Here is a 15,441-nt window from a genome sequence, read left to right on the forward strand (position 1 = left end):
AACATACATCTGCATAGAATAACTAGCATCCATTTTGGTCACAAAGCGACAAAAGGTGAGCATGGAGTGAGGAGTAGGCAACCGGTGGCTATGGTAGAGTCACCTTTTTTATATAATTATTTTATCCCACGATTTTGTCCTGGCCGCTACTCTCCCTCTGACAACCTCAGTCACTTATTGGAGGACTTTGACCACAGCTAGGGCTTTGTGAGTGAACTTAGTGCATACATGTATACCTACTGTACACAGACATGTACGTGTACAGAGTACTTCCTCCTGAATCTCAAAGGTAATCGGAGCAAAGGATAATTGCAGAGACATTCTTTCTCAGGGAATGCAGAAGGAATGACATGACAGCAGGCAAGTAGTGAGAAAAGCTCTCCAGCACATGGAACTGACTTGAAAAGAGAACGAATAACCACAGAAGAGAGAGAGAGACGGTAATACAAGTAGACGGGCCAGAATGTGGAAAGCATTTTTACAAGTGTGTTTCCTGCTGAGCACAGTCAAGGAGCTGAACGGGGAAAATAAGAGCCAGTCCGCTGTGCAAAACAACGGTTTTGAGGGCAACACGCCCACCACTCCAGAACCCTCCAGTAAGTTCTTGGGCCGTCTGTTGGTGATTGCTGTGGACGGGAGTCACTGGGTGGACTTAAAAGCCGTTGCCCAGGAACTGGGTCGTCGTGGACACAGCGTAACCGTGGTGATGCCAGAGGTGTCGCTGCGGCTGGGTCCCGGTGAACACTACACCACCTTGACGTACCCTGTCCCGTATGGGCAGGCGGAGCTCCATGCCCTTTTCGATGGGATTATTGAAACAATGACCAAATCTTTCGTGGAGAAGATAGGTCATATCAGACAGATGATGAGCTTCATCCAGACCAATGCAGGAAGCCTGCTGCTTAACACAAGTCTCATCTCACATCTGTCCCAGCAGGTGAGTGGGTACAGGCCTGTACTGTATACTGTAGGTCTACTACAGTCATTTATTTATGGTTGGCACATGCCTTAGAGTCGACCCCTAGCTGGCCTGTAGTGTGCCGTAGCGAGGTGGTGACTGTCACTGAGGCAAAATGTTTGCTTCCACTGAACATTATTACATGATGATGACAACTATCAACATCAGTGTATGAAACTACCTTGGAACTGTTCCTGACATAATAGCCCCAAACACCACCACCCCTTCTCATTCTGCAGGACTTCGACGCTGTTCTAACGAGCCCTATATTGCCAACAGGGGCTCTGATAGCCCGAAAGCTTGGTGAGTGCTTCTGTGGCGAGATGGTTTACCTCACCTGTACTTCAAATTGTACTTCAATTTACTTTCCATAATCAACTATTTTAGGTCTGCCCACCATCAATTTGGCGAGAGGGGTTCCGTGTAACCTGGATATGAAGGCTGCAGCCTGCCCCGCCCCTCCCTCATATGTCCCTCGGTTCTTCAGTCGGCTCACAGATAAAATGAACTTCAAGGAGAGAGTTATCAACACTCTGGTGGGTGTACTTTAACCCTACGTACATGATAACCTACATGCACATTCACACACTCAATTTAAATTCCATGAAAGGTGGCCAGGCCACATATCAGCTTTTAAACATAAACCTTAAAAACAGCACAGCCCGACACACTATTTTAGGATTGTGGGGTTGACAACGGATTATTTCACCGCCGTTTCATCGCCGTTTTTCAGAAAAACTGGGGGAGGACACCCAAACAGTTTTTCATTATGATCTGTAAATGTGATTCTTCCAAATACGATTAATACGATATGATTTTGGTCCCACAGATTGCTTTAATGGAGCCATTGATGTGTCGATTGATGCACTGGCAGTTTGACCACTTAGCTGTTGAGTTCCTGGGAGAAGATATTAGTTCTGCTGAGGTCATGAAAGACGCTGCTATCTGGCTGATGAGGTAACATGTATGCTCTGTCTGCAGGAGTCTAGACGTCTAGAACATGCTTGGTCTGTGTGTGTCTTGTCTGACCGAAACGGTCAGCGCCAAATGTCTTGTGCATACTTGATAGGCCACAGAAGTACCTCCACAAATGTTATTTCACATTGGTTTTATACTTTGAAATACATATTATTAAACAATTACAAACGGATACAATTTACTGAGGAAGCCAATCCGTCTCTCAGATCAGGTTAAAACCTCGAGTCATAAAGTATACGTCACACGACTGATGTCATAGAGTCTATTTGTGGGTCGCAGAGAATCTTTTTTGGGTCCCTTCATTTTTTGTTTCCTACATTTTGTTTTTGAGGGGCGCTAGTATGTCCGGCTTTGAGCATTTGTGTAAACACAAACTTTGAAAAGTGAGGACGCGAATTGTGATTGATTGGCCAGAATGAGATGACATATTATGATAAGGGCTCCCCTCACTTCACACGGGTGTGAATTCTAATTTCAAGCATTAAGAAAAACATTTCCTAAAATGCTAAAGTTTTCATTAATTAATACCAAATTAAATGATTTAAAAAAAGTAATTTCTTGAATAAATAAAAGACATCTAAGAAATTCCATAAATTCTAAAACAAATGTTTAAGATGTAGTGAAAATAGGTGATCTACGGGGGAATGTATAGTTTCTCTTTTGGGTCACGGGCTAAAACGTCTGACGTCATAGGCTTTTTTTTGTGATCCACTGCATACAGGACTGACTTCACACTGGACAACCCACGGCCTCTCATGCCCAACATGGTGCTGGTGGGAGGGATGAACTGTGACCTGAGGAACCCTCTACCTGAGGTGAGGACCTATGTTTGTGTCTCACAAAGGGAGATTAAAACCCATTTAGACCTGAGGACGATTCTACAAATGCCTTCTAAATCCTGACAGTTTTCTGAAAAACCTCATGTTTCTGTGTCAGTTGTTCTCAAACATTTTCATGTCAAGGACCCACAAGATTATATGTTGTTAAAAATTGTTAAAAAATTTGCATGTTTTCACGATTTTTCAAAATCTATACAAGCTCGTAGCACGGCACTCGGTGCCACGCTACGAGCTTGCTGATCTGCTATTTTCCAATTGCTAAAGTGTAACATAATGCCTAAAACACCAAAAGGGGTTCCCGCCCTGAAGCAAATAGAGAGAGAGTTGAAGAGTAAGGTCAGGACAAAGTGAGTGAATGATTAGAGACAGACAGACAGTAGAGAAATGTTACTGTCCACTTCCTCCTCCTACTGGATGTGTTTGGTGGTGCAGGACCTGCAGCCTTGGGTGTCGGGGGCTGATGGCTTCGTGGTGTTCACCCTGGGGTCCATGGTGTCATCTGTGCCGGAGGACATGGCTGCTATCTTTCTGGACGCCTTCAGACAAATTCCACAGAAGGTAGAGACACTTCTTTACATTGTATAAACATAGAAAAGACGTCATGGTGTAACGGGTAAAAAGCCCAAGAGATAATTCCAATGTATCAGGCATTATTGTAATTGTCCTCTGTATACTGTATATTACAGGTTATATGGCGATACACTGGCCCAGTTCCTGACAACGTCCCAGAAAATGTCAAGATGATGAAATGGGTGCCACAGAATGACCTACTAGGTACTGTGACACCACTGTCACTCTTGATAGTACAGTCAAATGCAAAACTCCCAGACTTCAACCTGACTAAAGTAAAGAGCATAGCTACAGTAGCTGCCATGCAGAGCAACAGTACTTAATAATCCACAATATTTATTTCATGACAATGATGTTTCATCTAGTAGTCTGTCGGTTCATATGTGGTGTTTACTATACTGTTCATTGTGTGTGTGTGTGTGTGTGTGTGTGTGTGTGTGTGTGTGTGTGTGCGTTAGCACACCCTGGAGTACGGGCTTTCATCACTCACGCTGGCTCACATGGTCTCTATGAGGGAGTGTGTCATGCCGTTCCCATGGTGATGTTGCCGGTCACCGGAGAACAGCCAGACAACGCTCAGCGGCTGGCGAGCAGGGGAGTGGGCGTGGTTTTAGACTTTCATACCATCTCTGCGGAAAAACTCCTCCGAGGACTAAGTGACGTCATCAACAGCACCAGGTGAGGGATCTAAAGGTCCCTGAAGAAAAACAAAAACACTGTTAGCCCCATGGTTGAGAAAATGCTATGTAAAGAACCATCTAAAATCATGCGAGACATGGCCAAAACCTTGAGAACCCCTGCCTGGAAATGGGGAGAGAGAGATGGGGAGTACGTGACACACAGCAAAGGTCGTCGGGATCAGGAGTCGAACCCGCGACACGCTGTCAGGCTGGAATAGCAGCCAGTAGGTGCCCCGCATTTGACCACCAAGATTTGGTGGTCAAATGCGGAAGTAGACGGTTCTTCCGGGTGCTTCAAAACGCCACTGAGCAACTTCCACTGACATGAATAGAGTATATATCCTTCTTTATACTCTATGGCTGTCTTACTGAGACAACATTTAGTCCAGGATGTAAGTGAGCCCAGTGTCCATGACATCAGAGGGCTCACTGAAAATAGGAGATCTACAAGTTCTACAAGCGTCGCATCGTGACACAGTACTGTGTGACCTTGTAGATCTGCTATTTAGAAATTCATCTTGAACTAAATATTTTCAAATGTGGGTCCGCAGGCAAATACACATACATTCCCATGGGGGTGTCCTCCTTGACATGAAAGAGTTTTTGAACCAGTAAACCTAAACCCATGCATTCATGTGCCTTTCTTCTACAGGTACAAGGAAAACATAATGAAGCTCTCGGCCCTCCATAAGGACCGTCCGATGAACCCCTCTGAGCTGTCCGTGTTCTGGACAGAGTACGTGATGCGGCACAAAGGAGCGGATCACCTCCGACCCGCGGCCCACCATCTCAACTGGTTCCAGTATCACAGCCTGGACGTCGTCACAGTACTGAGTGTCGTGGCGGTAGTGGTTCTCATGGTGACCGTGTCCTGCATGAGACGGTGCCTTAGTAGTAGTATTAGCCTCTTCAGGAAAAGGAAACGAGATTAGTCTTCGGGGCAGGATGAGAGAAACTATACCTTCTCTACTACTCAAAGGACCATACTAGTGTAATTTAGACTCCTCGCCATTAGACTCTCTGGCGCCACGACAGAAAACAGCCCGTGATGAGCTGACGCACACATCGACGTTGCTGATTCTGGCAGTGGGATCTGGAGTGCATACTTTTGTAGATCTCAGTACATTTTATTCACTGCTATTCATGTTGAATCCATGTTAAAACCGTTCCCCAACATGTGAGTGATCCCACGTGATAGCCAGGCTATGTCATCACACATTGGAAGCAACACACCTTCTCTCTCGCCTTCTTTCAGACCTCAAATCAACCACTCTTACGCCAGGGCTCCACTGGGCGCGTTTGGGCGCGTTGCGTCTCCGACGTGTGCGTCAAAAAACGCACCGGTTCAATTTTAATGGTGACGCACGCACGCGGCACGCACGCGCAACGCGGGCAGTGGAGCCACCCTTCATTGATTAAAAAGGGAACATTCTGTGACGGTGAAGCTGACGCGACGCAGACGCGCCCAGTGGAGCCCTGGCGTTAGAGAATAAGTTGTATTTTTGTGACAAGTTGTGACAAGATATCAACGTCAAAATGACGTACATTCCAGACGGAAAAATAAACAAAACCCGTAGGTACATGATGGGTGTTTATATAATGACGAAGTTGCATGGCAGGATTTAAACTAAAGGAATGCAGTGTCACAACCAGTTTGATAATCCATCCAGACAGTCAGCCGCAATTCAAGTGAGAGGAAGAGAGAGGTGTTTTGGTGCTGCTTTTGTAAATGATTCTTTTACTCCCTTTAAAAAAGTATACAAAGCAGCCCAGAAACACCACTTGCCGTCAACACACAGCCATTCAAGAGAGAGCCCCAAGTCAAGAGTACCAACTACCAACCTCCATGCAGGCAATGCCACAGCCACCTCATTCTCTTTGTTCAAAACATCTGCCGTTCTAGTCTACTCCATGCATTAAAGGAGAATTCCATGCTAGAAGGTTTTCTTACCTTTCTTTGTAGTTGTTACGTCCCCACCAAAGAGGTCCAGGTGTTATTTTGTGCAAAAGCTCCTTATTGGCCATTTCCCCTACCATAAGCCCTCAATGAATTGCATTTAATTGAATGGGGGCTATGGGGTGTTGTGCTAATTCGCTTATTTCCATCGCTCAAACTTTATATTTTTTTGTATATATCCTCTCTTCATAATGTAAATAATATCCCAAGCGGCACACTTTACTACTTATTTCGATGGAAATAAGCGAATTAGCACAACACCCCATAGCCCCCATTCAATTCAATGCAATTCATTCAGGGCTTATGGTAGGGGAAATAGCCAATAAGGAGCCTTTGCACAAAATAACACCTGGACCTCTTTGGTGGGGACGTAACAACTACAAAGAAAGGTAAGAAAGCCTTTTAGCATGGAATTCTCCTTTAAGCATGAGTGGCTGCCATGGGTCCAAAGTTGGTCCACCTGTGGCCCCCAAATCACACATTTTGGCCCCGTTTACACTGGCAGACAAATTTAGCCTGAATCAGATCTGTGCCACATCCAGATTGAAATCCGATTGGTTTAAATGAGTTTAACATGTCACATGACTCATTTAAACAAATCAGATTCCAATCTGGATGTGGGGCTCAGATCTGATTCAGGCTGGATTTGTACTGCCAGTGTAAATGGGGCCAAAGTACACCAGTGTGACCTTCCCTGTCATTAATACCAATTGCACCTTAAACTAACACTAATAAATGTGTCAATTCGGATGAAAACTGTCGTTGCATTATTTGTTATATTTGGAAAACTACTATACATGTTATCTGATGTCTTGGCCCATTGTGTGCAGTTGCCTGTAGTTTTGCAACTGTAGGTGGCAGAGTCTTGCTTCAACTGTGTGCATCAGTCAGAGCAGGAAAGGCATACATGTCATGTCATCTCGTCTCATGTCCAGTTCCTCTAGTTCCAGCCTAAAAATAGGTGACACAAAGTGAGACGTGGAATGAGGAGTGCTAGTAGAGGTGAGGTGGCGAGTTTTCACCTCCCAGGTCACTTATTGGAAGACTCTGAACACAGAACGTCCGACAATAAAAGGGGGCAATGCGCAAGGAATTATGCGACAAAGAAGTTGTGACAAAGCTCTCCAGCACTTGGCACTGACCTGAAAGAGAGGCACAGACCAGAGAGAGACAGCGATACCAATAGAGGAAGCAGAATGTGGAAAGCAGTCGTACGAGTGTGTTTCCTGCTGAGCGTGGCCATGGAGCTGACGGGAGTCGAAGGGGGAAAGAAAGGCCCGTCTGCTTTGAAAAACAACAGCTCTGCGGACAAACCTGGCAACCAGCCCATCACTCCGGCATCCGCCAGGCCTTACGTGGGTAATCTGTTGGTGATTCCTATGGACGGGAGTCACTGGGTGGACCTGAAAGCCGTGTGCCAGGAAATGGGTCGTCGGGGACACAAGGTCACCGTGTTGATACCGGCGGTGTCGCTGCGGCTGGGCCCCGGCGAACACTACACCTCCGTGGTGTACCCCGTCCCTTACGGGCAGGCGGAGGTCGACGCCCTTTTGGGGGGAAACGCGGAGGCCATGAACAAACCTTTCATGGAGAAGATGGAACGTATTACACACATGTCCCAGGTCATCCACGAGACGGCAAAAAGCCTGCTGTTTAACACAACGCTCATGACACATTTAGCAGAGCAGGTGAGTGAGAAGGCCTACTGTATGTAGGTGTACAGAGTCATGCGTGAATGGAACAATACGTTCAGACCAGTGGTTTACAACCAGTGGTCCGAGGACCACCAGTGGTCCTTGAGGGGGTTCCAGGTGGTCCAGCTACATGATGGAGAGTTGGTAACCAAATGCACCCTCATTAGATCCTTAGCTCTCGAGAATAAATTAACTCAAGCGTTAAATTATTGTTAACTCAAGAGTTAAATTATTGTTCTAAAACGGGTAGTCCCAATACTTCATTCTGATTGGCTGGTTACCGTCACGTGACCGGTGTAAATTTCACCGATAACCCACTCCTTCAATCACTTTGTATCAAACTGCAGCCTTGTAGCTGAACTGGGGAAGGGGAGCGCTTCATTGCCTTACAAACACATGCCGTGCGGGCGTCTAAGCACCGCCCGGCTCATATGACTGTGAATGTGTGGCTCCAGGCAGCCCCGTAAATACATCAAGCGCTATTCTCCCGTCACATATAGCTACTTGCGGAGCAAAACAAGGAAGTGTTGTGGCTCTGGCTTGCTCGCTCTGGTGGCGCAAAGCGTAGATACTTTTGTGAATGTAATAGTTTTATTAGGTTAATATTGCTATAATGTTTGTAACCGTTTTAGAAAAGCAATAAGCCACTCGAGGCCCCAGCTTACCGGGTATTTTACACTGGCTGCGGGGTAGAAGCCCCTCGGCTGCGCCTCGGGACTGCCTACGCCCCCAGCCAGTGTAAAATACCCGGTAACCTGAGACCTCTCGTGGCTTATTGCTTAATTAAACAAGTGTTTGTTCAAACCATGTGACTTCCATTGTAAAAGCATTGAGGCGGCCATGAAACACAGAGTTTGATATGTGTCCTGTCAAATGCACCCCATCACACACACACACACACACACACACACACACACACACACACACACAACCATCTCCTCCTCCTTCTACAGGGCTTTGATGCTGTTCTAACGAACCCTATGCTGCCAACAGGTACTCTGATAGCCAGGAAGTTGGGTGAGTTTTTCTTCTGTGGGGACACACACACTTGAGATGGTTTAGCCGTGTACCTCAACCCTTTCTCGCTAACAATTTATTTTCCACAATGCATTACTTTAGGTCTGCCCACCATCAATCTACTGAGAGGGATGCCGTGTGGCATGGAGATGAAGTCCTCGGCCAGCCCCTCTCCTCCCTCGTACGTTCCTCGCTTCTATACCGGATTCACAGATAAAATGAACTTCAAGCAGAGATTTCTCAACACTTTGGTGAGCATACTTCACTCGGAAACATGCGAGTGTATGAAAGCATTGCACACAATGACCTACGTTGGGCATTCAAGTGCACGCTCAAACCATTCAGATTTCAGGAAAGGTGACCTAGCTGGCCACAACATCTTTTAGATTTAACATATTTTAGATTTAGAGTTAGGCCTCATCAAGGATTCATTTAGATTAGAGGCATAGGTCGTTTCTCATTTTGTTGGGTACACTCTGACTCTGGTGTAACAGATTGTTTTTGAAAACAACATGTGTTGTACTTTGTTGTACATTGTGAGAGTTACACGCCATTGACCAACGTGATGCTATTTGTCATCAGCGAATTGATGCTTTTGCTTTTCACCATCGTTAGTAAACTGCATACCGTAAAGCTCAAGAGCTGAGCGTGTCACTTTACTAGAACTAGGTGACATTCTGTTGATGGTCGTACCGTCATACCATTATACTCCATGCCCAGTCACTTGGATCAATCACTCTTCCCAAGTTAACATTCACTAAGTTTAACTAAATGTTAACTAAAAGAAGAACGCATTAAACGATTTAAACTAAAAGAATCATGAACAGAACAAAGATTACCCACCCAGGACGGGTCACCTGGTCATCCGGCTGGTCATCAGGTCACCTGGCCATCCGGCTGGTCATCGGGTCACCTGGCCATCCGGCTGGTCATCGGGTCACCTGGTCATCCGGCTGGTCATCAGGTCACCTGGCCATCCGGCTGGTCATCAGGTCACCTGGCCATCCAGCTGGTCATCAGGTCACCTGGCCATCCGGCTGGTCATCAGGTCACCTGGTCATCAGGTCACCTGGTCATCCGGCTGGTCATCAGGTCACCTGGTCATCAGGTCACCTGGTCATCCGGCTGGTCATCAGGTCACCTGGTCATCCGGCTGGTCATCAGGTCACCTGGTCATCCGGCTGGTCATCAGGTCACCTGGCCATCCGGCTGGTCATCAGGTCACCTGGTCATCAGGTCACCTGGTCATCCGGCTGGTCATCAGGTCACCTGGTCATCAGGTCACCTGGTCATCCGGCTGGTCATCAGGTCACCTGGTCATCCGGCTGGTCATCAGGTCACCTGGTCATCAGGTCACCTGGTCATCCGGCTGGTCATCAGGTCACCTGGTCATCCGGCTGGTCATCAGGTCACCTGGTCATCCAGCTGGTCATCAGGTCACCTGGTCATCCGGCTGGTCATCAGGTCACCTGGTCATCAGGTCACCTGGTCATCCGGCTGGTCATCAGGTCACCTGGTCATCCGGCTGGTCATCAGGTCACCTGGTCATCAGGTCACCTGGTCATCCAGCTGGTCATCAGGTCACCTGGTCATCCGGCTGGTCATCAGGTCACCTGGTCATCAGGTCACCTGGTCATCCAGCTGGTCATCAGGTCACCTGGTCATCCGGCTGGTCATCAGGTCACCTGGTCATCAGGTCACCTGGTCATCCGGCTGGTCATCAGGTCACCTGGTCATCAGGTCACCTGGTCATCCGGCTGGTCATCAGGTCACCTGGCCATCCAGCTGGTCATCGGCCTCTATAGAGCGTCGCAGTCCCGCCCCCTATACCAGGGCCCAGGAAATGATTCTCCGTTCATTTTCCTCATAGACATTTCAGAAAGTATTTATTTAAAGACGTTTACGCTGCGGACAAAGCCAACACTTCGTCGTGACAATCAGGTCACCTGGTCATCAGGTCACCTGGTCATCCGGCTGGTCATCAGGTCACCTGGTCATCCGGCTGGTCATCAGGTCACCTGGTCATCCGGCTGGTCATCAGGTCACCTGGCCATCCAGCTGGTCATCAGGTCACCTGGCCATCCGGCTGGTCATCAGGTCACCTGGTCATCAGGTCACCTGGTCATCCAGCTGGTCATCGGCCTCTATAGAGCGTCGCAGTCCCGCCCCCTATACCAGGGCCCAGGAAATGATTCTCCGTTCATTTTCCTCATAGACATTTCAGAAAGTATTTATTTAAAGACGTTTACGCTGCGGACAAAGCCAACACTTCGTCGTGACAAATCATGACAACAAACACAATTTTTCGGGCCAAACAAAGAATTAGAAAGTAGAAAAGAAACGGCAGGTTACAACACTTCTTTTGTTGTTTTTCTTCTATGTAATTATTTGTTTTGTCCAAAATATTGTGTGCGTTGTCATGATTTGTCACGACTCGAGTTGGCTTCGTACGACGCTTAAAAGGTCTTTAAAGAAATACTTTCTGAAATGTCTATGAGGAAAATGAACGGAGAACCATTTCCTGGGCCATGGTAGGGGGCTTCTGTAGAAAAGGAGAGGTCAGAGAGGGAATAGGTTGAGGAATAGGGTGGGGTGGAGGGGAGGGAGGGGTGACGAAAGTGAGAACAGAGGGTTAGATAGGTCTTTATAGATGGGTGGAGGTGACTGGTGACCTGGTTGGAGGTGGCTTGATAAGAGGTGGAGGTGGATAGGAGGTGTGGTCCTGATCCTGAACTTCAGCTATATGACCTCCATTTTAACAATTAAATGTAATCCTATCTGACAGCTTAAAAAAGAAAAAAATATCAAATATTTGTATACAGATTATTTGCTGTGATACCAGTGATTTTAATGTAAATTCATGTTTTTGGTCCAACAGATGAGCTTCCTGGAGCCTTTGTTGTGTAAAGCGATGTACTGGAACTTTGACCATTTAGCCACTGAGTTCCTGGGAGAACAAATTACTATAGCTGACCTTCTGAGAGACTCTGCTATCTGGCTCATTAGGTAACGTGTTTAATAATAGTGATAATGGATACAGATTATTCTCTCTCTCTCTCTCTCTCTCACGCACACACAAACACACATGAAATATGTTTGTGTGATCCACTGCATACAGGACTGACTTCACACTGGACCACCCACGGCCTCTCATGCCCAACGTGGTGCTGGTGGGAGGGATGAACTGTGACCTGAGGAACCCTCTACCTGAGGTGAGGACCTATGTTTGTGTGTCTTACTGTCTTCTCACACATGAAAAATGGAAGATATACGGTAGAATATAAATACACTGAAAGAGGGGACAACAAATATAGAAAGACGGTTGACGACGTGGAAGTGAATGATTAACCCATTCTGACCTGAGATCAGATTCATACGAGGTTTCCACTGGACACACACTGGTCTGATGAACCCATTCTGACCTGAGATCAGATTCTAAAAATGTCAGTCGTTCTTCGATTTTTCAAAAATAGCAGACCTACAAGCTCGTAGCGCGCCACTCGGTGGCGCGCTATGAGCTTGTACATCTGCTATTTTTCAATAGCTAAAGCATAACATGATGCCAACACCGAAATGGGTTCCCGGTCAGAATGGGTTAGAGAGAGACGCTATACCGTCCGTCCACCTACTGTATTGTGTTTGGTTGTGCAGGACCTGGAGACGTGGGTCTCGTCAGGAGACGAAGGTTTTTTGGTGTTCACCCTCGGCGCCATGGTGGCGTCTCTGCCACAAGAGATAACTAAGGTCTTCCTGGAAGCCTTCCGAAAGATCCCACAGAAGGTAGTGACACTTGCAGTGTAAATAGTGTAACTTGTGTAACTAGGAGTGACCAAGACATTATTCCAATATGTCAAGACGGTGTTTTATATTAACCTCCTGTAATCCTCTGTATATTACAGGTCGTATGGCGATGGGTTGGTCCGGTTCCTGACAACGTCCCGGAAAATGTCAAGATGATGAAATGGGTGCCACAGAATGACCTACTAGGTACTGTGACACGCCACTGCAACTCTGGAAGAATGTAATAATATTAATGAGCATAGCTGCCATGGTTACGCACCGCCATTCCGAACCACCGCAGAGCAAACAGTGCTTATATCTGAGTATTGGGGTGGCAGTGGCTCAGGAGGTATAGAGCAGCCGCATGGGAACCGTGAGGTTCCCAGTTCGATCCCTGTGGGCTCCCCCAGAGTTAGTGTCGAAGTGTGTGTGTGTGTGTGTGTGTGTGTGTGTGTGTGTGTGTGTGTGTGTGTGTGTGAATGGGTGAACGTAATGCACAATCTTATGTAAAGCGCCTTGGATAAAGGTACTATATAAATGCACCATTTACCATTGAATGATCTATTATATAGTTACTAGTAGTCTGTTCATATGATATTGAATGTGTGTGTGTGTGTGTGTGTGTGTGTGTGTGTGTGTGTGTGTGTGTGTGTGCGTGTGCGTGTGCATTTGTTAGCACACCCCGGAGTACGGGCTTTCATCACTCACGCCGGCTCACATGGTCTCTACGAGGGAGTGTGTCACGCCGTTCCCATGATGATGTTGCCGATCAGCGCAGAACAGCCCGACAACGCCCAGCGGATGGCGAGCAGGGGAGTGGGCGTGGTGTTGGACATACAGACCGTCACTGTGGAAAAGCTCCTCAAGGGTCTGAGTGATATCATGCACAACACCAGGTGAGGGGGCATAGGTCAGGTCACTGACAAGAATATATGTCTTATTGCACGGTGATTGTTGAGCAAATGTAAAATCACGAAACCTTGAAAAGTGGAACAATAGTGTACCACACACACAGTCACACACGTATGTATTTACTATACTACTGAGGACATCAACATTTTAGGACGGCACTTGAAAATAGCTGAACAATAGCCAGAAAATTGCAGATCTACAAGCTTACGTGTCACAGCGTGTGACATTGCTGAATAGAGTAGAACATAGGGAAAACTTCCAACCTAAACCCCTAAACCTAACCTCTAAAATGTACCAGTCATTTAGAGTCTAAATGACTAGTCAGGATTAGTCATTTAGAGTCTAAATGACTAATCCCTAGTTAGTTAGTTAGTTGCTGCGAGAGTGAGGTCTAGCCAACACCAACTCGGGATTCCTGGATCGCTGCCCTCCACAATTTCATATCCAACATCAGGTTCTTGAGCTCTTCAGTGTTGTCAGCCAAGCTGTCGCGCCGCAGCGCATCTACATATAGGTGGTACGCTTCTTTCCCCTCCTGGCTTTGCCCTGTGGTTGGCTCCCATAGGGTCAATTTACTTGCCTCAAGTTCTGGGTGCCTGACGCAGTGCCCTGCCAGCCTCATCCTCTCTCTGACTTTGCCCGTGGTAGGTCCCCATAATCCCCAACTATTTGTCAAAGTATCTCTAAAACTTTAAACCATAACACGTTTTTCTTGTGAGGGCGACCCGGAAAACGGTTCTCACAAACAATGTCTAATAGTGAACAGAACAATAGTGTAAAAAGAATAACACAACTTTTACTGAAATGAGTGAAACTCACCAAAACCTTTTGCATTTGCAGGTACAAGAAGAACATAGACACGCTCTCCTCCCTCCATAAGGACCGTCCCATAGCCTCCTTCGACCTGTCTTTGTACTGGATAGAGTTTGTGATGCGGCACAAAGGAGCAGATCATCTCAGAACGGCGGCCCATACACTCAACTGGTTCCAGTACCACAGCCTGGACGTCATGGCGGTACTGAGTGTCATGGCGATGGTCGGCCTCACGGTGTCACTGACGTGCATGAGGTGGTGCCTGGGCAGACTCTTAAGGAAAAGGAAGAAGGATTAAGACTCTTAACCCATTTAGGCCTGATGTTGAATTTAAATAATGTCTTCTAAATTCTGAATTTGTTCCTGTATCAGTGGTGCTCAATATTTCATGTCAAGGACCCCAAAAATTATATGTAATTGCATGGCCATCGACCCCCATCTGAAAATATGTTATTCCAGGAACCCCCCAGAAGCAAAGATTTTAGTTAAAAACGTTTTTTCCCCCGCTATGAGCTTGTAGATCTTCTATTTTTCAATAGCTAAAGTGTAACATAATGCTGTGTCCGCCTATGTGACGTTAATGAGCACGAGTATGTGCCAGTAGGGGCGCCAGAAACAGAGATGCACTGTTGATAGAGAGAGAGAGAGAGAGAGAGAGAGAGAGAGAGAGAGAGAGAGAGAGAGAGAAGGGGGGAGTTGCACCACTCAGTGCAACGATTTGGAAAAAACATTCTATATGAAAATATACCGCGTTGTGACTTTAAAAATAGTGTATTGCACATACACTATTTTGAAAGTCACAATGAGGTAGATTTTATATCCATCAATTCAAATGGATGGACAAAAACGCTCTGTAATTTTTATTGAAAAAAAATGTTTAAATTAGACTTTATACCTTATCATTGTGTTACTGGACCTTATCGTTGTTATAATTCGCTAATAGTTGCTTATAATTGGTTGTCTATTTCTAATCATTTCAATGCACTTCTAAGCAACAACCAAAATCAGCTGAATGCCATAAATGTTTGTGATGAAACAATTTGTACAATCAAGCCATCTCTCAATTTGAGCTAAATTAACAGAATAATAAAAAGGTACCTATTGAAACTCATTTCAAAGTGAATTCTTTCTGTTAACCCATAGACACAAGAGCATAACCCTGTTGGGTGCGTAGTGTGTCTGGATTTTCTTTGGTTAGGTGACCACCGAACTACAACATGACGTCACAAGCCGCGGTGAAGAG

General features: G+C 46.3%; 1 protein-coding gene across 1 annotated transcript; it reads left to right on the forward strand.

Annotated features, from left to right (window-relative positions):
- The first annotated feature begins 778 nt into the window (after nt 1-778).
- On the forward strand, nt 779-14,792 carry LOC308326281 (UDP-glucuronosyltransferase 1A1-like). The gene is made up of 18 exons (XM_080779088.1): nt 779-937; nt 1,198-1,261; nt 1,346-1,494; nt 1,788-1,915; nt 2,658-2,751; nt 3,208-3,333; nt 3,462-3,549; nt 3,804-4,023; nt 4,678-4,908; nt 7,103-7,670; nt 8,630-8,693; nt 8,796-8,944; nt 11,572-11,699; nt 11,812-11,905; nt 12,345-12,473; nt 12,593-12,680; nt 13,150-13,369; nt 14,226-14,792. Exons 1-18 carry the CDS (start codon nt 821-823, stop codon nt 14,494-14,496), a joined length of 2,928 nt encoding a protein of 975 aa, XP_080635214.1. The 5' UTR covers nt 779-820; the 3' UTR covers nt 14,497-14,792.
- The last annotated feature ends 649 nt before the right edge of the window (nt 14,793-15,441 follow it).

Source organism: Protomyctophum bolini (assembly GCF_963924005.1).
Source record: "Protomyctophum bolini genome assembly, chromosome: 12".
NCBI classification, from domain to species: Eukaryota; Metazoa; Chordata; class Actinopteri; order Myctophiformes; family Myctophidae; genus Protomyctophum; species Protomyctophum bolini.